This window comes from Staurois parvus, unplaced genomic scaffold (genome assembly GCF_062004578.1).
Source record: "Staurois parvus isolate SC_StPar_1 unplaced genomic scaffold, SC_StPar_1.0 ptg002583l, whole genome shotgun sequence".
Classification (NCBI taxonomy): domain Eukaryota; kingdom Metazoa; phylum Chordata; class Amphibia; order Anura; family Ranidae; genus Staurois; species Staurois parvus.
Window position 1 is genome coordinate 145940 of NW_028320379.1, and position 25423 is coordinate 171362.

The window sequence follows — 25423 nt, forward strand, 5'->3', positions numbered from 1 at the left end:
TCCCTCGGTCCCACGGTGTGTCCCCTGCAGCTCGTTTCACCGGCTGTCCTGTATTCCAGGAGGCCGGCATCTTCAGTGTGGGCACCCGGCTGTGACAGCTTGCGGCTTCACAGCCAGGTACCCACTGCACATGTGCGAGTAGCGCTGCGCTTCATGAATGGTCCTGTAGTCTTCTGGGACCTGTCACGTGTCCCAAAAGACTATAGGGAGGGAGGACATCATCTGCTTCAGATCGCCTAGGCGGTCCGACCGGAAGTGGGAGCGGGTACCTGTCAAATTCGGGTACCCGCTCCCCAAAGGTGCCAATCCTTAATATGGAGCGGGGGAACAGTCCTTAAAGAACTTCCCCTTTTGGATGGAGCTCCACTTTAAGTAACGGTTTAGTGCATGCCTGTCACAGACATTGTACATGCTTACCTGCTATAAAGGCTACATAGCTCATGCATGTTGTGAGCACATTTTGTAATACTCATTATGTTGTGAACGGTTTTCCTAAAATTGTAAGTAGTTTGTATTTGCAGCATTTTGTCTAGTAAAGCATCAATACATCACACAGGTTTTTTATGCTTCCTTGGTTTTCTGCAAAGAACCTTAGAAGACAAAGCAAAATATCATGTGACCACTGTCACAGTGGTCACATGACTGGAAGCAGGTCCCGTTCGATGATGATCTTTAGTTCAGGCTGAGAGCGGTCTCTGACAGCTCCGTCTCGGGACAGCTCCGTCTCGGGACAGCTCAGCTCACAGTGGTAATATGACTAGAGGCAGGTCCCGTTCGATGCTGATCTTTAGTTCAGGCTGAGAGCGGTCTCTGACAGCTCAGTCTCGGACAGCTCAGTCTCGGACAGCTCAGCTCACAGTGGTAATATGACTAGAGGCAGGTCCCGTTCGATGCTGATCTTTAGTTCAGGCTGAGAGCGGTCTCGGACAGCTCAGTGCTCAGTCTCGGACAGCTCACTCTCGGACAGCTCAGTGCTCGGTCTCGGACAGCTCAGTGCTCAGTCTCGGACAGCTCAGTGCTCAGTCTCGGACAGCTCAGTGCTCAGTCTCGGACAGCTCAGTGCTCAGTCTCGGACAGCTCAGTGCTCAGTCTCGGACAGCTCAGTGCTCAGTCTCGGACAGCTCAGTGCTCAGTCTCGGACAGCTCAGTGCTCAGTCTCGGACAGCTCAGTGCTCAGTCTCGGACAGCTCAGTGCTCAGTCTCGGACAGCTCAGTGCTCAGTCTCGGACAGCTCAGTGCTCAGTCTCGGACAGCTCAGTGCTCAGTCTCGGACAGCTCAGTGCTCAGTCTCGGACAGCTCAGTGCTCAGTCTCGGACAGCTCAGTGCTCAGTCTCGGACAGCTCAGTGCTCAGTCTCGGACAGCTCAGTGCTCAGTCTCGGACAGCTCACTGCTCAGTCTCGGACAGCTCACTGCTCAGTCTCGGACAGCTCACTGCTCAGTCTCGGACAGCTCACTGCTCAGTCTCGGACAGCTCAGTCTTTGTGATGGAAGCGTGCACGTTCTCTGCACAGAAACATCGGCTGCCCAGCGACGCATATGTGCGCTCGCGTGGACGATAAAGCTCACCATTTACTAAAGTGCAAATGTGTTGGGTGGTTGGAAAGGGCTTAAACAACACAATTGGTATAATCAATAAATATTACCATTTTGGAGTGAGATTCCGAAAAATCTTTAATCCGAAAAGAGGTCCCTGAAGATCACCAGCTCCGAACTCGACCTTAAAAACAGAAGAAAAATAAAAATAAAAACTACAAAAAAATATATGACGGCATTTCTCTTAATAATATAGAAGCAATGGTTGAAATCCGGGGGTTCCTAACTGGGAGTATCCATATGACTTAGGGGTAGGAGACCCAAACGATGGGGGGGATGGGATGGGAAATTTGATGAGCAATTTTTAATACAGGAAGCGGGATTTTCTGTGTTAAAAGCCTGTTTACCTAAAAAAAAGATACAAAAAAAAACAAACAAAAAACAACTTACCTTCCACTGATGTGTCCCTTGTCCAGTAGTATTCTTCCTTCTCTGCAACACCTCCCCCCCAAGCCCCAAAATCTTCTGATGTGCTGAAGCTATATCCACTCCGCCCGGACCCCGCGTTCGCTATATCCGCTCCCCCCGGACCCCGCGCTCGCTATATCCGCTCCCCCCGGACCCCGCGCTCGCTATATCCGCTCCCCCCGCGTTCGCTATATCCGCTCCCCCCGCGTTCGCTATATCCGCTCCCTCCGGACCCCGCGTTCGCTATATCCGCTCCCCCCGGACCCCGCGCTCGCTATATCCGCTCCCCCCGGACCCCGCGTTCGTTATATCCGCTCCCCCCGGACCCCGCGTTCGTTATATCCGCTCCCCCCGGACCCCGCGCTCGTTATATCCGCTCCCCCCGGACCCCGCGCTCGCTATATCCGCTCCCCCCGGACCCCGCGTTCGCTATATCCGCTCCCCCCGGACCCCGCGCTCGCTATATCCGCTCCCCCCGGACCCCGCGCTCGCTATATCCGCTCCCCCCGGACCCCGCGCTCGCTATATCCGCTCCCCCCGGACCCCGCGCTCGCTATATCCGCTCTCCCCCAGTACACAGAATATGGAAATGAAATTATTTTAGTAAATATAAACTGCTAAATACCTTTTCTCATCAGCAGTATAGAGCAGTCTTGTGACTTTTATCAGTGTCCAGCAAAGCACTGGTTACAACTTGTAGGAGGAGTTTTCATTCTGCTTTAGGATGATGCAGGACCCCTGATCTCTGTCTGGACAGTGCCGATTGGCTCTGTGCCGATCTCATGCACTCTCCCAAGAAAAAGAAAAAAAACCTTCCTAGCAATACACACCAAACTAAGCATGTACCAGAATGCCTACGTTCAGTCTGTCTTATCAGGAGATAAGAGGTGGTCACTTGAGCAAGGGGAGGAACAGAGCAGTCAGGATCAAATGGCCTTTTTATACAATGCAGAGGATTAACCCCTTAGGTCCCACAGTGAGTATAACAAGCTGCATCTACAGACTGATTGTACTGTTGGGGGTTTAGTAACACTTTAATACAACACGACCAGCAAATGTACCTGTTAGTGCAGTAAACGGCTCATTATTGCCAGCTTGGCCCAAACAAACTATTTAGCCACTTAAAAAGATTTGACCCCCTTCATGACCAGGCCATATTTCTGCTATATAGCACTGCGCTACTTCAACTAGTAATTGCACGGTCATGCAATGCTGTACCCGAACAAAACGTATATCATTTTTTTCACACAGAGCTTTCTTTCGGTGTTATTTGACCACCACTGGGGTTTTTATTTTTTATTATATAAATGAAAAACCAAATATTTTGTAAAAAATAACCAAAAAAACCCAAAACAAATATTTTTTACTTCCTGACACAAAACATATCCAATAAAAAACGAAAAAATCAAACGTCTTCATAAATTGTGGCCAAAATAAGTGTGTATTGATTAGCTTTCATGAATGTTGTCGTTTCCACAAACTAGTATTCATACTGGATTTTTTATTTTTTTTTAAATACTACCACTGGAGGTGATCAGTGACTTATAATGGGACCGTGATAGTGTGGCGAACAATCTGACATTAACTGACACTGAGGGGAACTGACTAACTGCCCCTGACATCACTGGTTACACTAATAGAGTGATAATACTATACATTGTACTAATGATTCTGGCTGGAAAGGGGTTAACATCTAGGGTGACCAAGGGGTTAAATATATGCCTAACTACGTGTAAAGTGTGCTGCTTTTATTGATAAATTTCTGTTTGTCATCGCTGAAAAAGAGATTGTTCCCTCTGTGCTGATTGTTAACACAGAGCTCTGGACTGTGATTGGACACGGCCGATCAGCAGGTCCGGGCCATGAATACAGGCTCCCGCTGTGTACAGTCACAGGGAACCAGGCAGGCAGGAGCACGCGGCCGAAATCCAGAAACGGAGTGATGTACGGGTCCATCGCTTTGCCTGTGCACAGGGCTTCTGTTAGAAGCCACGGGGCCCCATACAGCCAACCTGTGAGGGCCCCCCCAAAGAAAAAAAAAAAAAAAAAAAAACACAGTTTAATATTCTTCAGTTATGAATAAACACAGTGAGTGTTTGGTAGCGATCACTCATTGTGTTCATTCAGGAAAGGAGGGGCCTGGTAAATGTGACATATTTACCGGACTCTTCCTCCACTCTCCATCCTGAAGGATCCTATTGAGTGCTTGCAGCTGCTGGTGGGTAATACGGAAGCACTGCGGGGGTGGGGGCACACAGGGGGGGCCTGAGCAGCAGGGGGAAACATATGATGCACAGGGAGGGGGATCAGTATGACGGGCGGGGGCAATTACTGGTACCGATCCCCCGTATGGCTCTCTCTGCAGCCAGCAGGAGGGAGAGGAGAAGAAGCCAGCTATTTGCTGCTGCAGGGAGAGCCATACAGGGGATCAGTCCCAGTAATTTCCCCCCCTCCACCATGCCAAACTACCTCCCTGCCTACATCGATTCACCCAGTTGTCTGCCCCCCCCCCTGCTGGCCTGGACCCCGTACAGGAGAACTGGTGGTACCCCCCTTATCCACGGCCCTGCCTGTGCGCGCCACCCGTCCGCTGTACGTTGTGGCTGAGCGGTCTGCAAGTGGTCAAAAGGGACATTAAGGCTCCATGTACACTGCGACTGATAAACTGACATATAGGAGCTGTTCTGCGTTTTTTCAGCAGCCCCTGAACTCCCCCTAATGTCCTCCTATGTGTCCGTGTACACATCGTCCTTTACAGGCAGTTGAGTTTACAGTCGTTTTTTTGAACGCACCAAACTTGCGTTCAGGAGTAGATTTTATCAGCGTTTCAAACGCCAAACCGCTAACCGCGTTTATAAGCGTTTGCAAAATTTTTTTTTTTAACTCTTCCATTTCCAGATGCTGTCCAGAGCCTTTTGTCATCATGAAAAATGCATGCAAAGTGTTTTCCCGGTACTCAGACGGACCCGGCACACCATACTTTGAGGATTCGCATGAAAGATAATATGCTTGACGCTGCTGCAATAAATTTCTGTACAGAAATGAGCCGGAACATCCAAACACCACAAAAAAAAAAAAAAAAAAAAGACAGCTAATCCCAACACATACTGCTCTCTCTGCTTCTGCTCTATTTTTCTCAACATGTCTGAAATTGTCAATTTTTTTACGGTTTTCAGGGCATTTTGGAGGGTCTCATGAGGTTATCTTTAACCTCTTGGCGCCGGCCGTACGCAAATGTGCGGCCTCCCGGCATCTGGGCCTAGACACCGAGAAGCCCTCACATTTGCATTCTATTAAAAAGAACATATGTGCTGAGAGCGCGCGCCCAGCACACACGTTCGGTACTCACGGAAAGGTCCCGATCTCCTCTTTCGATTGGGACCTTTCTTGATCATGTGACCGACGGGACAGCGAATCACTGCGGTCACATGACCCTAAAACCCCGTCCGCCTCCCGACTTCTGGAATCCTTAAGGGGCCGGGAAGCACAGGCGCCAAGGGGTTAAAAAACGCTTCTAAACGCAAGCATTCATAAACGCGGCCGCACATTTGCATTCTATTAAAAAGAACATATGTGCTAAGAGCGCAAGCCCTGCGCGCTCCCAGTGCACATGTTCAGTACTCTCAGAAAGGTCCCGATCTCCTCTTTCGATTGGGACCTTTCTTGATCATGTGACTGCCGGGACAGCGAATCACGGCGGTCACATGACCCTAAAACCCCGTCCGCCTCCCGACTTCTGGAACCCTTAAAGGGCTGGGAGGCGCAGGCGCCAAGAAGTTAAAAAACGCTTTTAAAACGCAAACGTTCATAAACGCGCATAACGGCGGCATGCAAACGCGGCTAAGCAGATGTTTTTTTAACTACGTTTTCCAGCAGTCAGTTTCCACCGTTCAGAAGTGTCCAATGTACATGGAGCCTAATGCCGGCCATAGATGGTTAGAAAATTGGCTGATTTTTCGGCCAAAAGAAAAATCGTCCAATTTACGCACGGTTAGTGGGTTAATTGGTCGCCCGTTTTTTTTTTTTTTGCACTTTGAGATTATCGGTCATGTTGGAAAATTTGCGGCCGATTTGGAAAAACGGCCGATTTTCCCGGCAATGATGGCCAAACCGGCCGATTGTTTTAACGATAAAAAATACGCATGAGCCGTGACGAGGGGCGGACTGACAACTCATGAGGCCCCCGGGCAATACGGGATCATGGGGCCCCTGTGTCCTTGTCCAAACTCAAAAAAGCCTATGAAAAAGGTACCAGGGGCATCTCATGGGGCCCCCTACTGACCCCAGGCCCTCGGGCAGTGCCCGAGTTTTCAAATGGTCAGTCCTTCCCTGGCCATGACCTGCAAAAGGACAGAAATGTGGCTGTTATATGGGGTGAACGTTATGATTTATTCGGCTGATTTTTTTTAATCGTTGGTGGTAACGTCGGCTTAACGAACGACCGATTTTTCGTTTATCGTTCGAAAAATCGGCCGATGTTCGACCCGTCTATGGCCTGCATTAATGTGTAGTTCAGCTACTGATCTTTTTTTTTTTTTTTCCACAGTTTGATTCAAGATGGGTGGTAGGTAGAAACTGGAAAACATGCAAACAGGAGCCTACAGCTCCACCTACTGGCTGGATATACAAATACCTATTAAATTATTTGTCATATTTTATATTAATAAAAATGTGAAAAATATACAAATCACAAATAATAGTGCAAACCAAATCACACAACTAAATATAACCACCACCAAATAAGTGCATATTAATAGTGCAAACAAAAAAAAATCAATAAATAGGGAATCTCAATATAGTCCATTCAGAAAAGTCCATATAAACATGATCCTCAGTAAATGAAGTAATGAGATCCTCCTTCATAAGCAATGCGGTATTCAGTGCTCAAAAACACTCCATCAAAATGCACACTCACCATGTGCTAGTAATTAACCAGCATGTCAGTATATATCCAGCATTCACCAAACAGACTTCAGAGGACGATCCTCATGTGTTGGTAATTACTCAGCATACTACTACAGTGGGGATGGAAAGTTTGGGCACCCCAGCTAAAAATGTGTATTAATGTGCATAAAGATGCCAATGAAAGATGGAAAAATCTCCAAAAGGCATCAAATTACAGATTAGACATTCTTATAATATGTCAACAAAAGTTAGATTTTATTTCCATCATTTACACTTTCAAAATAACAGAAAACAAAAAAATGGCGTCTGCAAAAGTTTGGGCCCCCTGCAGAGTTAATATCTTGTACTGCCCCCTTTGGCAAGTATCACAGCTTGTAAACGCTTTTTGTAGCCAGCCAAGAGTCTTTCAATTCTTCTTTGAGGTATCTTTGCCCATTCTTCCTTACAAAAGTCTTCCAGTTCTTTGAGATTTCTGGGCTGTCTGTCACGCACGGCTCTTTTAAGGTCTATCCATAGATTTTCAATGATGTTGAGGTCAGGAGATTGTGAAGGCCAAGGCAAAACCTTCAGTTTACGCCTCTTGATGTAATCCCCCGTGGATTTCGAGGTGTGTTTAGGATCATTATCCATCTGTAAAAGCCATCCTCTCTTTAACTTCAGCTTTTTCACAGATGGCATCAAGTTACCATCCAAAATTTGCTGAAATTTTATTGAATCCATTTTTCCTTCTACTCGTGAGATGTTCCCTGTGCCACTGGCTGCAACACAACCCCAAAGCATGATTGATCCAACCCCATGCTTAACAGTTGGAAAGAGGTTCTTTTCATTAAATTCTGTGCCCCTTCTTCTCCAAACGTACCTTTGCTCATTCCGGCCAAAAAGTTCAATTCTAACCTCATCGGCCCACAGAACTTGTTTCCAAAATGCATCAGACTTGTCTATATGTTCATTTGCAAAGTTCAAACGATGATTTTTGTGGTGAGGACGTAGAAGAGGTTTTCTTCTGATGACTCTTCCATGAAGACCATATTTGTACAAGTATCTCTTTATAGTGGAATAGTGACCACAACTCCAGTGTCTGCCAGATCTTTCTGGAGGGATCGTGCAGTCAAACGTGGGTTTTGAATTGTTTTTCTCACAATCCTGCGAGCTGTTCTGTCTGATATTTTTCTTGGTCTTCCAGATCTTGCTTTAACTTCCACTGTTCCTGATGACTGCCATTTCTTAATTACATTCCGAACAGAGGATATTGACATCTGAAAACGCTTTGCTATCTTCTTATAGCCTTCTCCAGCTTTGTGAGCGTCAACTATTTTCAGTTTCAGTTTTCTAGGCAACTGCTTAGAAGAACCCATGGTGCTGATTGTTGGGGCAAGGTCAGATGAGTCTGGGCATTTAAAACCTTTGAGATTGACATCACCTGGTCTTCCCAGACGATGATTGAGAACAATCCATGACACTGGCAGGTCTCAGCTTTGCAAAGGGGGCAGTGCATGCTATAAATTCTGCAGGGTGCCCAAACTTTTGCAGACGCCATTTTTTTGTTTTCTGTTATTTTGAAAGTGTAAATGATGGAAATAAAATCTAACTTTTGTTGACATATTATAAGAATGTCTAATCTGTAATTTGATGCCTTTTGGAGATTTTTCCATCTTTCCTTGGCTTCTTTATGCACATTAATACACATTTTTAGCTGGGGTGCCCAAACTTTCGATCCCCACTGTATGTATCCAGCATATCACCAAACAAACTCCAGAGAAGATCCTCTCATATCCAGATTAGCACATGTGGGTAAAGAAAATACTCTCCATAGTGCAGTATCATCCAACAAATTTATTGCCAAACAAACCCCGCTTAAAATCACACAATGAGCAAATAAAAACAAGGCGTTTTGTTATATCAGAGCTCCAGTCTCTGCATCCTGTGTCTCTCCAGCCAGCCCACATTCAAGATGGTAATAGCGCGATCACGTGATCCGGACACGTGCATCAGCATGAGTAGTGACGTCACAGGAAGGCCTCCTCTGACGCGTTTCGTCCAATGACTTCTTCCGAGGGAATATTTTATATTGTTACTGGACTAAAAAGTACATTTTTTTTTTGTTGTTCTAGAGTTAGACAAAGAAATGATGTACAAAACTACTAAAACATTCCCCTTAATAGCCGCCATGGCGTAGGAAGTTTTTTTTTTTGCATTCGCAGTTTGAGTCGCTTATTGCGAAAGCAGCACACTGACACAAATAAACAGATGAATTATGTACATGATAAACGACGTATCATATGCTGAAATATGCACATCTATTAACCCAGCACAGAAAACACGGAGTGTCTTTGCTTTGTTTGCATCCTTATTTGAATAGACTCAACAAAATATACATAAGCCAAGCGCTGCTGGGAGCGAACGGCGAGGAAAGGCACGGCCTTCATAATAACTCTCTGCCAAATTTAGAACTCGTAGTAGGATTTTATTCCTCGGCATAACAGGATTTAACAAAACTAGAAATTCCCGAAATAGGAGCAGATAGAGAGGAGTCGTCCTTAAAGGGCCAGTAACCCTCCGATGTCTTGGTCATTTAACCACTTGAGCTCCAGAGGATTTACCCCCCTTAATGACCACGCCTCTTTTTGCTACTCGGCGCTGCACTAATTCAACTGATAATTGCGCGGTCATGCAATTCTGCACCAAACGAAATTTACGTCCTTTTTTTCACACAAATAGAGCTTTCTTTCGGTGGTATTTGATCACCTGTGCGCTTTTTATTTTTCACGCTATGAACAAAAAGAGGCCAAAAATTTTGAAGAAAAACAATATTTTTTACTTTCAGCTATAAAAAATATATATTAAACTCAAAGTTGGTTAAAAATTTAGGCCAAAATGTATTCTGCTCCATGTTTTTGGTAAAAAAAAATCCCAATGAGTGTATATTGATTGCTTTGTGTGAAGTTATAGCGTCTACAAACTATGGGATAGATACTGCAATTTACGCCATTTTTCTGCTATACAGCGCTGCGCTAGTTTAACAGACAATTGCGCGGTCATGCAATACAGTACATAAATTAAATTTACTTCCTTTTTTTCCCCACAAATTGAGCTTTCTTTCGGTGGTATTTGATTGCCTGTGCGGTTTTTTATTTTTTGCGCTATAACAAAAAAGGCTGACAATTTTGAGGAAAAAAAAACAATATTTTGGACTTTTGCTATAAAACATGTCCAGCAAAAAAAAATGCAAAAATCAAATTTAGTCATAAATTTCTGCCAAAATGCATTCTGCGACATTTCTTTGCTAAAAAAAAAAACCAATACGTGTAAATTAGTTGGTTTACGTGAAAGTTGTAGCGTTTACAAATGGCGGGAAAGATACTGGGATTTTTATTTATTTTCTTTTTATACTAATAACGGCAGCGATCAGCGAATTATGGCGGCAATCAGTGACTTATGGCAGCGACCAGCGACTTATGGCGGGACTGCGGCGGACATTCTGACATTGGGGGGTACTGACTTGGGGTCACTGACATCCCGAAAAACACTAATACAGTGATCAGTGCAAAAAAAACAAAACAGTGACACTGTACTAATGGCACTGGGGAGGAAGGGGTTAACTTTATTTTGCAGGGAAGGGTTATCTGAGTGAGGGGGAGTGTTTTACTAGGGGGCGGGGCGGGGTGTGTACTGGGCGGGACAAGGCTGATCGAGAGAGAGAAACTCTTCTTTCTCGATCAGCTCGTCCTCGAGCTGTCAGGGAAGTGACAGACAGCACAGCTACTGCAGCTGTGCTGTATGTCACTGTTTGCCGACGATCGCCGGGAAACAGCCGGTAAGGACCGGCTGTGACCCGGCGACTGACATCCGCGGCGGTGATCGGCGGGACAGATAGGGCGGCGGCGCGCCCCCTATCTGTTTACAAAACACGCGTTTTAAAACGTGGTTTTGCCTGCCTGTGCTGCCCTGCCGCCGTATTTCTACAGTGGCAGGGCGGTAAGTGGTTAATGGGTATGTAATTGTGAACGACGAACGTCTCGTATTTGGTCTCTTAGGCTTCGTTCACACTGGATGCGACTCAAAAATCGTACATTTTGTTTGCGATTACACTTTTTTTTTATGATTTTCCAACGATTACTATTGCGTTTTGCAGTGCGATTTCTTTTGTAGTCTATTATGTGAAATCGCAACAAACTGCAGAAAAAGTCATACAAGAACTACTTTTGAGATCTGCTGCAGCAAATCGCGTATGGTAATTTTTTTTCCCCCATTATATATTTTATTACACTTTCTTTTAAGAAGAAAATACCTTACAAAACCATCATAAAATCTTTTTACATCATACATATAAACTTTATCCCCATACCCACCCCAGCACCGCACTCCATACATCACATAATAAAAGGCTGGAAACAGGGGCGGACTGACCATTTGGACACTCGGGCACTGCCTGAGGGCCCGGGGTCAGTAAGGGGCCCAATGAGATGCCCCTGGTACCTTTAACTGGCTTTTTCATAGGCTTTTTTTGGCTGTGGGTAAGGACACAGGGGCCCCATTATCCCCTATTGCCCGGGGGCCCCATGAGTTGTCAGTCCACCCTTGGCTGCAAATAAATATCTGGAAACAATCATATAATATTTATTATCCTTTTTTCATAAGACACCAATATTTTATGCGAAGCTTAACTAATACAGAGTTTCAGATTAAAAACTTTAGATAAAACCAGAGCAAAAGCATGACACGTGAGCGCCGTGTGTAGGCCTCATTCACACGGGTGCTGAAGCCTGTCCACCATGAAGGGATGTTTGTTAACCTCCCTAGCGCTCTGATTATGTCTGCATTTCTGTGCTCAAAGCGGTACATTTTTTTGCATGGAAATGTGTCATTTTTTTATTGTAGGCCTGTAATTCTTAGGAATAACTCACTGAAATCTGTCCGAACAAGAGTCTAGTAAACATCCCGAGGATGATAAAATTTGAAACATGAAATCATAAATTATATTTTAATAATCATAAAAAATCATAATATAATAATAATAAATTCAATAATATAATCAAACCAAAAACACTGAAATGTGAAATAGAGCGCCAAGTTCGCACATCGCTGAGCTCAGTCGCAGAATCGTTTTCAGTGTCTGATGAGGAATTTCCCCCACCAATCATTATCACTCAATTCTGCAAGTGGTTCTGATTTACTATTGCTGTTCTCTAGCCGGTCTAAAACCGCGTCTGACCTAAAGGGACGCTTTTTGGACGCCATGGACGTTTCTCAGTTTCCAGGCAGAAAGAACAGTAATAATGCAGGCAGGGCGCCGGACAAAGCACTCGGGACACAATGTATGTGAAATGGTTTGATACAGGAATGTTATACTATGTGATTTTAGTGTATTTAGTGAATGTCACTTTTTGTCATTTTCAAATTTCCCGCCAGTTCCATCCCCCGTACGTCCCGACGTTGCAGGGAACGGAACCCGGAAGACGGATGCCGGCATCGGCCGGAGGACATTGCCGGGGACACTGCAGGGGGGACATCGCAGGAGCGCAGGACAAGGTAAGTGAAGAAGAGATCCCGGAGCAACGCTGCAGTGTATTCCCGAGTGTAACTCGGGGGGGGGTTACCGCTTGTGGTGCTGAAACTTTACCCCGAGCTACACTCGCGAATACCGCCAGGGGGGTTAATCTAGTCATATATATAGATCTCTTTAACCATTTAAATTCTCTGGTACTACTATCAGGGGACTTTTCATTTTTAAGTATTTTTCTGAAGTTCTATCTCATACCATTTACCCCAAATCTTTCTAAACTTTTCCATTTCATCTTTCTCCATGTAACACAGTTCCTCCATCCTACTAACACATTCTACTCTGTCTATCCAATCCCTCATTGTTGGTGGATCGTGGGCCTTCCAAAGCCTAGGAATTAAACCCTTTGCTGCACCAATCAAATGATATAATAAACTGTTCTTATATTGTTTTACATCAGTAAAACAATATAAAAACTTGGAGCTTTGATCCCGAGAGAGGCAATCGGATATTCCCTGGATCAACTTCACCTATAAATGTTGTAATCAGTTATATTCTGTGTATCCAAGAAAGAATCCAGGACTTTCCTACAGCAATCCACTGAGCTGGCCACAACCAACTCTTGAGGGAGTCTATTCCACATTCTCACAGCTCTCACTGTGAAGAAACCTTTCCGTGTTTGAAGATTGAATTTCTTTTCCTCCAGACGTAAAGAGCGCCCAAACTGGTCAACCAATGTCTTTATGGAACTGGCTTTGAGGACAGTCATGCTGCAACCAAAAACGAACCTTTCCAAGACTGTTGCCATGAAGCTTGAAGTGAAGGTCAAGGCTAGAACCCCAGTCACCCACAAAAAAAAAAAAAAAAAAGAAGGTTCATCAGATTACAAAAAGCACAAAATTTCTGGTTTTCTGAAGAAAATGTGTTCAGAATTCGGCCCGTGTATGGCCTGCATTCTGTGGGCTTTTGGCAATACAGTACCTGGCGGCTCCAGTTGCATTAACCTCCCTGGAGGTATTCCCGAGTGTAGCTCGGGGTAAAGTTTCAGCACCACAAGCGGTAACCCCCCCGAGCTACACTCGGGAATACACTGCAGCGTTGCTCCAGGATCCCTCCAGCACTTACCTTGTCCTTCGCTCCCGCAATGTCCCCCCTGCAGTGTCCCTTGTAATGTCCTCCGGCCGATGCCGGCATCTGTCTTCCGGGTTCCGTTCCCTGCGACGTCGGGACGTATGGGGGACGGAACTGGCGGGAAATTTGAAAATTGTAGCAGTGACATTCACTAAATACACTAAAATCACATAGTAGAACATTCCTGTATCCAACCATTTCACATACATTGTGTCCCGAGTGCTTTGTCCGGCGCCCTGCCTGCATTTTTACTGTTCTTTCTGCCTGGAAACTGAGAAACGTCCATGGCGTCCAAAAAGCGTCCCTTTAGGTCAGACGCGGTTTTAGACCGGCTAGAGAACAGCGATTGTAAATCAGAACCACTTGCAGAATTGAGTGATAATGATTGGTGGGGGAAATTCCTCATCAGACACTGAAAACGATTCTGCGACTGAGCTCAGCGATGTGCGAACTTGGTGCTATATTTAAAATTTCAGTGTTTTTGGTTTGATATTATTGAATTAAATTTATTTTTTATGATTATTTATTATATTATAATTTATGATTTCATATTTCAAATTTTATCACCCCCGGGATGTTTACTAGACTCTTGTTCGGACAGATTTCAGTGAGTTATTCCTAAGAATTACAGGCCTACAATAAAAAAATGACACATTTCCATGCAAAAAAATGTACCGCTTTGAGCACAGAAATGCAGACATAATCAGAGCGCTAGGGAGGTTAACAAACATCCCTTCATGGTGGACAGGCCTCAGCACCCGTGTGAATGAGGCCTACGCACGGCGCTCACGTGTCATGTTTTTGCTCTGGTTTTATCTAAAGTTTTTAATCTGAAACTCTGTATTACTTTTGCTTCGCATAATATATTGGTGTCTTATGAATAAAGGATAATAAATATTATATGATTGTTTCCAGATATTCATTGGCAGCCCTTTATTATGTGATGTATGGAGTGCGGTGCAGAACGCAGGCATTTTATAAAAAGAATAATAAAAAATAAGTGAAACAGCTGCAATCACCATTCATACATCGCTCTATAAAACGTCCCGTTTCCGTATGACACCGAAGCTTTAGCTTTTTATTTACACTTAAAGCCCAACTTCAACTTTAAATCCCATTCCGATCCGGGAAGAAAATGGAGTTGGGCTAAGCGCTGCTCAGCCATTCACAGGAAGCTTTGTGTGTTCTGAATAAATACAAGGCACCTTCTGATTGGCTAAGGTGGAGAGGCAGGCACATGATGCCATAAGCCCCACCTCAGCCAATTACTGGAAGCCTTGCATTCATTTATAAAAAATACAAAGCTTCCTGTGAATGGATGAGCAGCGCTCAGCCCCACTCGAGTATGTGCATGCAGACCACCCTATGTAAAACATCTGGTGCTGAGCTTCTAGGATTGAAAAAAAATGAAATCCAATGCATAAAACGGACTGTGGCCCAATGCTTGCCTTTATCTGGCCCTTGGGGCACTATTCCTCCCAATGACACCAATGATGGGGCACTATTCCTCCCACTGACACCAATGATGGAGCACTATTCCTCCCACTGACACCAATGATGGGGCACTATTCCTCCCAATGACACCAATGATGGGGCACTATTCCTCCGGATTCCAATGATGGGGCACTATTCCTCCTACTGACACCAATGATGGGGCACTATTCCTCCCACTGACACCAATGATGGGGCACTATTCCTCCTACTGACACCAATGATGGGGCACTATTCCTCCCACTGACACCAATGATGGGGCACTATTCCTCCCACTGATACCAATGATGGAGCACTATTCCTCTCCCTGACACCAATGATGGGGCACTATTCCTCCCGCTGACACCAATGATGGGGCACTATTCCTCCCACTGACACCAATGATGGGGCACTATTCCTCCCACTGATACCAATGATGGAGCACTATTCCTCTCCCTGACACCAATGATGGGGCACTATTCCTCCCGCTGACACCAATGATGGGGCACTATTCCTCCCACTGACACCAATGATGGGGCACTATTCCTCCCACTGATACCAATTATGGGACACTATTCCTCCCACTGATACCAATGATGGGGCACTATTCCTCCACTGACACCAATGATGGGGCCCTATTCCTCCCACTGATACCAATTATGGGGCACTATTCCTCCCACTGACACCAATGATGGGGCACTATTCCTCCCACTGATACCAATTATGGGGCACTATTCCTCCCACTGATACCAATGATGGGGCACTATTCCTCCCACTGACACCAATAATGGGGCACTATTCCTCCCACTGATACCAATGATGGGGCACTATTCCTCCCACTGATACCAATGAAGGGGCACTATTCCTCCCACTGATACCAATGATGGGGCACTATTCCTCCCACTGACAGCGATGATGGGACACTATTCCTCCCACTGACACCGATGATGGAGCACTATTCCTCCCGCTGACACCGATGATGGGGCACTATTCCTCCCGCTGACACCGATGATGGGGCACTATTCCTCCCACTGACACCGATGATGGAGCACTATTCCTCCCGCTGACACCAATGATGGGGCACTATTCCTCCCACTGACACCAATGATGGGGCACTATTCCTCCCGCTGACACCGATGATGGGGCACTATTCCTCCCACTGATACCAATGATGGGGCACTATTCCTCTCGCTGACACCGATGATGGAGCACTATTCCTCCCGCTGACACCAATGATGGGGCACTATTCCTCCCACTGACACCAATGATGGAGCACTATTCCTCCCGCTGACACCAATGATGGGGCACTATTCCTCCCACTGACACCAATGATGGAGCACTATTCCTCCCGCTGACACCGATGATGGGGCACTATTCCTCCCACTGACACCGATGATGGAGCACTATTCCTCCCGCTGACACCAATGATGGGGCACTATTCCTCCCACTGACACCAATGATGGGGCACTATTCCTCCCGCTGACACCGATGATGGGGCACTATTCCTCCCACTGATACCAATGATGGGGCACTATTCCTCTCGCTGACACCGATGATGGAGCACTATTCCTCCCACTGACACCGATGATGGGGCACTATTCCTCTCCCTGACACCAATGATGGAGCACTATTCCTCTCCCTGACACCAATGATGGAGCACTATTCCTCCCGCTGATACCAATGATGGGGCACTATTCCTCTCCCTGACACCAATGATGGAGCACTATTCCTCCCGCTGATACCAATGATGGGGCACTATTCCTCCCACTGACACCAATGATGGGACACTATTACTCCCAATGACACCAATGATGAGGCACTATTCCCCACACTGATACCAATAATGGGGCATTATTCCTCCCACTGATTCCAATGATGGGGCACTATTCTTCCCACTGACACCAATGATGGCGCACTATTCCTTCCACTGACACCAATGATGGGGCACTATTCCTCCCACTGATACCAATGATGGGGCACTATTCCTCCCACTGACACCAATGATGGGGCACTATTCCTCCCACTGACACCAATGATGGCGTACTATTCCTCCCACTGATACCAATGATGGGGCACTATTCCTCCCACTGACACCAATGATGGGCCACTATTCCTCCCACTGATACCAATGATGGGGCACTATTCCTCCCAGTGATACCAATGATGGGGCACTATTCCTCCCAGTGATACCAATGATGGGGCACTATTCCTCCCCCTGACACCAACGATGGGGCACTATTCCTCCCACTGATACCAATGATGGGGCACTATTCCTCCCACTGATACCAATGATGGGGCACTATTCCTCCCCCTGACACCAATGATGGGGCACTATTCCTCCCCCTGACACCAACGATGGGGCACTATTCCTCCCACTGATACCAATGATGGGGCACTATTCCTCCCCCTGACACCAATGATGGGGCACTATTCCTCCCACTGACACCAATGATGGGGCACTATTCCTCCTACTGATACCAATGATGGGGCACTATTCCTCCCCCTGACACCAATGATGGGGCACTATTCCTCCCACTGATACCAATGATGGGGCACTATTCCTCCCACTGATACCAATGATGGGGCACTATTCCTCCCAGTGATACCAATGATGGGGCACTATTCCTCCCCACTGATACCAATGATGGGGCACTATTCCTCCCACTGACACCAATGATGGGGCACTATTCCTCCCACTGATACCAATGATGGAGCACTATTCCTCTCCCTGACACCAATGATGGGGCACTATTCCTCCCGCTGACACCAATGATGGGGCACTATTCCTCCCACTGACACCAATGATGGGGCACTATTCCTCCCACTGATACCAATTATGGGACACTATTCCTCCCACTGATACCAATGATGGGGCACTATTCCTCCACTGACACCAATGATGGGGCCCTATTCCTCCCACTGATACCAATTATGGGGCACTATTCCTCCCACTGACACCAATGATGGGGCACTATTCCTCCCACTGATACCAATTATGGGGCACTATTCCTCCCACTGATACCAATGATGGGGCACTATTCCTCCCACTGACACCAATAATGGGGCACTATTCCTCCCACTGATACCAATGATGGGGCACTATTCCTCCCACTGATACCAATGAAGGGGCACTATTCCTCCCACTGATACCAATGATGGGGCACTATTCCTCCCACTGACAGCGATGATGGGACACTATTCCTCCCACTGACACCGATGATGGAGCACTATTCCTCCCGCTGACACCGATGATGGGGCACTATTCCTCCCGCTGACACCGATGATGGGGCACTATTCCTCCCACTGACACCGATGATGGAGCACTATTCCTCCCGCTGACACCAATGATGGGGCACTATTCCTCCCACTGACACCAATGATGGGGCACTATTCCTCCCGCTGACACCGATGATGGGGCACTATTCCTCCCACTGATACCAATGATGGGGCACTATTCCTCTCGCTGACACCGATGATGGAGCACTATTCCTCCCGCTGACACCAATGATGGGGCACTATTCCTCCCACTGACACCAATGATGGAGCACTATTCCTCCCGCTGACACCAATGATGGGGCACTATTCCTCCCACTGACACCAATGATGGAGCACTATTCCTCCCGCTGACACCGATGATGGGGCACTATTCCTCCCACTGACACCGATGATGGAGCACTATTCCTCCCGCTGACACCAATGATGGGGCACTATTCCTCCCACTGACACCAATGATGGGGCACTATTCCTCCCGCTGACACCGATGATGGGGCACTATTCCTCCCACTGATACCAATGATGGGGCACTATTCCTCTCGCTGACACCGATGATGGAGCACTATTCCTCCCACTGACACCGATGATGGGGCACTATTCCTCTCCCTGACACCAATGATGGAGCACTATTCCTCTCCCTGACACCAATGATGGAGCACTATTCCTCCCGCTGATACCAATGATGGGGCACTATTCCTCTCCCTGACACCAATGATGGAGCACTATTCCTCCCGCTGATACCAATGATGGGGCACTATTCCTCCCACTGACACCAATGATGGGACACTATTACTCCCAATGACACCAATGATGAGGCACTATTCCCCACACTGATACCAATAATGGGGCATTATTCCTCCCACTGATTCCAATGATGGGGCACTATTCTTCCCACTGACACCAATGATGGCGCACTATTCCTTCCACTGACACCAATGATGGGGCACTATTCCTCCCACTGATACCAATGATGGGGCACTATTCCTCCCACTGACACCAATGATGGGGCACTATTCCTCCCACTGACACCAATGATGGCGTACTATTCCTCCCACTGATACCAATGATGGGGCACTATTCCTCCCACTGACACCAATGATGGGCCACTATTCCTCCCACTGATACCAATGATGGGGCACTATTCCTCCCAGTGATACCAATGATGGGGCACTATTCCTCCCAGTGATACCAATGATGGGGCACTATTCCTCCCCCTGACACCAACGATGGGGCACTATTCCTCCCACTGATACCAATGATGGGGCACTATTCCTCCCACTGATACCAATGATGGGGCACTATTCCTCCCCCTGACACCAATGATGGGGCACTATTCCTCCCCCTGACACCAACGATGGGGCACTATTCCTCCCACTGATACCAATGATGGGGCACTATTCCTCCCCCTGACACCAATGATGGGGCACTATTCCTCCCACTGACACCAATGATGGGGCACTATTCCTCCTACTGATACCAATGATGGGGCACTATTCCTCCCCCTGACACCAATGATGGGGCACTATTCCTCCCACTGATACCAATGATGGGGCACTATTCCTCCCACTGATACCAATGATGGGGCACTATTCCTCCCAGTGATACCAATGATGGGGCACTATTCCTCCCCACTGATACCAATGATGGGGCACTATTCCTCCCAGTGATACCAATGATGGGGCACTATTCCTCCCACTGACACCAATGATGGGGCACTATTCCTCCCACTGACACCAATGATGGGGCACTATTCCTCCCACAGACACCAATGATGGGGCATTGTTTAATCCCATTGACGCTGGGGTATTTTCTACTCCCTCTGGCCACAGTCCGACCCCCCCCGTCTGAAGAACAGTAAATCTGCCCTTTGTTTAGAAAGTTTGGAGACCGCTGCTCTAGATGATGCTGGACATCCTCCATCCAGGAAACGAGGCGAGTTCTGACAAACGCACAATGTGAGAAGCTCACAGTGTGCAGTGAAATCAAAGCGGCGCCTATACAACTGTACAAGACTGAAGGTAAGGCTAGAGTTCAGCTTTAAATCAGAATTGGCCACACACCTGAGGCGAGCTCCCCCGTTCCCCCCCTACGATCCCGAGATCGTCCTGTCGAAGAAGGCAATCAGTTAAACGTCTGCTGTTTTCATACTGAAATGAGACATCTTGGCTCAGGGCCGCCGCCCCATTCAACCCTTAAATTATAACCGGTCTATCTGATTCAATCTCATCTCTGCAGCTGGCAGAAGTACCTCGGCTTCTCTCCTGTAGGCCCGGGACCCGGGAATAAAACAAGAGAGGTCTCTCCGGAGGAGACCAGGCTGTCTGATAACTGACTCTCCTCTCGGAATCTAATTAAGGGCCTTTTGGATGGATTGCTGCTTTTTTGCATTTCCATTTGGTTACACTCGGCTGTTTCTCGGGTCTCACAGGTGGCCGGGACGGCTCTCCAGAGTCTCATGTTAAGTCATGTCAGCAGTTATGCTTGAGAGCCGCCTTTGAAGTTGGAGAGAGAATCAAGTCTACGGTCTCGTTTTTCCGAGCGCGGGTGACTTTCATAGCGGCTCTTCAATGTTAATCTGACATTTTTCAGCCTCAGCACTACCCGCCGCTTGTTAAAGATGCAGTATTTATTTTCCCGATAAAATTTAGACAAGGCCGGGGAAGGGCTTCGGCTACGGAAACCGAACGGAGACGCGATTTTTATTTTTTTTATTTTTTGTGCCGCTTTAAAATCTTAAGTGAGATCTATCTCCGTCGCGGGAGGACGCAGAAGGATTTTTAAATGACTATGATAGAGAATATTTTATGCGGATTCGCCTTTGGCTACAGCCAGGCTGCGTAATTAGCTGCAAGTGCATTCTCAGGAAACCACGGTTTTTACCTGCAGCATTAAAAAGGAGGAAATCGACGATTTCAATGAGGAGGCTTAGATCCCAACTAACAGAGATGCAGATGTTTTAATGCCAGATAGGGGACAGGTTATGTCTCAGCCGGCCCTGTTGATTCAGAAAGCAAATTTGTAGACACAATTCAATTGACCTTAGATCAGGCCTTGAAATTTCCACTTGCCTGCTCGCCATTGGCGAGTGGAAATTATGGTGGGGGTGAGTGTGTCCCCCAGGGCCGTCTTGCTGAGCAGGCTCGGAGCTCAGGCCGGATCTTTCATTGGCCAAGGGAGCCGTCAGACTGCTCAATAGCTGAGCGCAGTGAAAGCAAAGCAAGGAGTGTGTGCTGTGCTCTCTGCCTCCCCCTAGAGTGCAGTACCCGGCTCTGTGAGTGAACACCGAAGTACTGCAAGTTTTTATAGGGCTGTGTGTGTGTGTGTGTCTACCTAAATTCAGCTCACTCTGGTCACATGATTCTCTATGTCAGCCAGTGGTGGTTTCAGGGGAGAGGAGAAAGTACTTAACAGCATGTGTGCGTATGTATACATGTGTGTGTGTGTCTGTGTATGCATGTACATGTGTGTATCTGTACATGTGTCTGCGTGTATGTACATGTGTGTGTGTACACGTGTCTGTGTGTGTGTGCGTGCATGTACATGTGTGTGTGTTTGTACGTACATGTGTATTATGTACGTTTGTATCTGTACATGTGTCTGCGTGTATGTACATGTATGTGTGTACATGTGTGTGTGCATGTACATGTGTCTGTGTATGTATGCACATGTGTGTGTATGTACATGTGTCTTTCTGTGTATGTACATGTATCTGTGTGTATGCGTGTCTGTACGTGCCTGTGTGTATACATGTGTATGTGTGTACATGTGTCTCTGTGTGTGTGTATGTATATGTCTGTGTGTGTACATGTCTGTGTGTGTGTATACATGTGTCTCTGTGCGTGTGTGTACATGTTTCTGTGTATGTCTGTGTGTGTGTGTACATGTCTGTGTGTGTGTGTACATGTGTCTCTGTGCGTGTGTGTACATGTTTCTGTGTATGTACATGTCTGTGTGTGTGTACGTGTCTCTGTGTGTGTGTGTGTTGGTGGCGAGTAACTCTTAAGGCCTGGCTAGTAGCTCACGACTTGAAATTTTAAGCCCTGCCTTAGATGTTTAATCTAAGGCAGGTGTGTTTATTTTTTTTTTTAACTATTCAAATATTTTATTATAAATTTTCAAAAAACACCATTTTTCACATACATAATCCAATAAAACCACCATAATATAACACTTCTAGTTATCTATCCATATATCAAATATTAATCTTTCTCTTGGTGTCCTTTTCCCCTCTCCCATCCCCTCCCTCCAACCCCATACCTCCCCAGCCTCTAAAACTCCCCCGCAGCCCTGTTTTGTCTCCTACTCCTTCTATTAATCCTATTCAAAGAATATCACTTTTTTTTTTTTAATTTACAATTATCCTCCATGACTTCTTTTCTCTAGTACATATATTCCAGGTATGAGTTTGACTTTTTAAATTCCTCCCATTTTTCACGGAAAATCTCCATCCTATCTTCGTCTATATGGTAAAGTTCCTCCAAAGTCCTCTCCACCCTTTCTATCCAGTCCATTACTCTCGGTGCGTGTTGTTCCCTCCAGTATTTGGATATCAGGCCCTTTGCTGCATTCAAGTAGTACCTTAATCCAATTTTTTTACTGAGAACTCAGAGCCATAGCAAAGACAAATCTCTGGTTCCTTTGGAATATTGACCTCCATTATTTCCTGTATTAAGTGTACTACACGTGAAACTAAAAAAATTCCAGTCCAGGATCCATCTGTGTGTGGTGGCTCTTGATGCACTGACTCCAGCCTCAGTCCACTCCTTGTGAAAGTCCCCAACACTTTTGAATGGACTTTTCCTGACAATCCTCTCCAGGCTGCGGTCATCCCTGCTGCTTGTGCACCTTTTTCTTCCACGCTTTTTCCTTCCACATAACTTTCTATTAATGTGCTTTGATACAGCACTTTGGGAACATCCAACTTCTTCTGCAATGACCTTTTGAGGCTTTCCCTCCTTATGGAGGGTGTCAATGATGGTGTCAGGTCAGCAGTCTTTCCCATGATTGTGATTCCTACTGAACCAGACGGAGAGACCATTTAACCATTTGACGCCTGGCCAATAGCCGTATGGCGTCCGGAAAAATGTACTAGCTTTCCGGGAGGCCGCCATATGGCGTACTCCCGCACATGCGCAGTTTGCGCGCTTGCAGAGCCGCGCAATCTGTCACCGGCCGTGTACCTCGGACACGGCTGATGACAGATCTGAGTATCGGCCCCATTGCTGGTACCATGTGACCTGCTGTGACCAATCACAGCAGGTCACATGACAGTTGTATACAATGGATGGCTTCATTCATGCCATCCATTGTATACTAGTGTCTAGCTGTGAATGGTCACAGCTAATCACATGCATATGTCATGTGATTAGCTGTGGCCAAATCACAGCTAAGCACAAAAAAAAAAAAAAAAAAACCCTGAATGAATCGATGTCATTCAGGAAAATAACTGCTTATAGCAAATTAACTCTTTGCTATAAGCAAATTGTGTAAAAAAAAAAAAAAATACTGATCACTTCCCCAAAGTAGTACAATGTTACTATGGTAACATTGTAATACTTTGGTCATAGTGAAATATGAAAAAAGAAATCTTAAAAGAAAAAAAATGTAATAAAAAATTTTAAATAAAAAAAAATTAAAAAATTTTTTTTTTTCACACTGTCACCAGTCAGTGTCCCTGATCACCGCCATGCCAGTTAAATGACGCTGTACTGCACTGGTGACAGTATGTAAAAAAAATAGTGACTTTTTTTTTATTTTTTCATTTTCTGAAAAATTATGACAAAAGAAATACAACTTCAAAAAACTCGCCATGCCTCTTATGAAGTACGTCGGACTGTCTACTCTGCAAAAAGTGGTCATTTGGGGGATATCTGTACTATTCTGACATTTGGGGGGATATCTGTACTGTTCTGACATTTGGGGGATATCTGTGCCGTCCTGACATTTGGGGGATATCTGTCCTGTCATTTGGGGGATATCTGTACTGTCCTGACATTTGGGGGATATCTGTACCGTCCTGACATTTGGGGGATATCTGTACCGTCCTGACATTTGGGGGATATCTGTACCGTCCTGACATTTGGGGGATATCTGTACCGTCCTGACATTTGGGGGATATCTGTACCGTCCTGACATTTGGGGAATATCTGTACTGTCCTGACATTTGGGGGATATCTGTACTGTTCTGACATTTGGGGGATATCTGTACTGTCCTGACATTTGGGGGATATCTGTACTGTTCTGACATTCTTGGACCTCAAGAAATTAGATTGGCCGTCAGTACTTCAGGATTGATCAATAATCAGATCTATACCATAGTTTATGAACTCTAACTTTCCTACAGACTAAAAAATACATCCTAATTTGGGTTATTTTCCCCAAAGACATGGAGCAGAATACATCTCGGCCTAAATTTATGAAGAACAATTATATATTTGTAGACTTTTATAACAGAAACAAAGAAAAACGTGTTTTTTTTTCAAAATGTTTGGTCTTTTTTTGTTAATTTAGCAAAAAATAAAAACCCCAGCGGTGATTAAATACCACCAAAAGAAAGCTCTAGTTGTGTGAAGAAAATGATCAAATTTTAGTTTGGGTACAATGTTGTATGACCGCGCAATTGTCATTCAAAGTGTGAGAGCGCTGAAACCTGGAAAATGGCCTGGGCAGGAAGGTGTAAAATTGCCCGGTATTCAAATAGTTAAAGGCTCAGGAACCCTTTGCAGGTGTTATGGCTGAATGATCTGATTAGAGTGGGACTCTTTGAGATTATTCCACCTTTTCACAATATTCTCATTTTCTGAGATTGTGGATTTGGGGTTTTCATGAGCTGTAAGCCATAATCATCACAATGATGACAAATCACGGCTTGAACTATCTTGCTTTGCATGTAATGAGTCTCATATATTAGTTTCACCTTTTAAGTTGCTGCACTGAAATAAATGAACTTTTGCACCATATTCTCATTGTTCGAGTTTCACCCATATACCTCCCCAGTACTCTTGTATTTTGTAGCACTCCCACCACAAGTGAAACATTGTGGAAGGGCAAGTGTTTAAATACAGGACCTATCTTTTACTCCTCCCACCTACGGGAGGGAAGTCCCATCTTCTGGAAGACCATTTCAATTCCTGGGTATACA

The 25423-nt window shown here is 45.9% G+C and overlaps 1 protein-coding gene across 1 annotated transcript in view; it reads right to left on the bottom strand.

Annotated features, from left to right (window-relative positions):
- The window catches only part of DNAJC11 (DnaJ heat shock protein family (Hsp40) member C11), a 104488-nt gene that overhangs the window by 66402 nt on the left and 12663 nt on the right, over positions 1 to 25423 (bottom strand). Inside the window, exon 3 of the mRNA XM_089666187.1 lies at positions 1646 to 1719. Coding sequence (XP_089522313.1) covers positions 1646 to 1719 — 74 coding nt within the window. The remainder of the gene's footprint in view (positions 1 to 1645; positions 1720 to 25423) is intronic.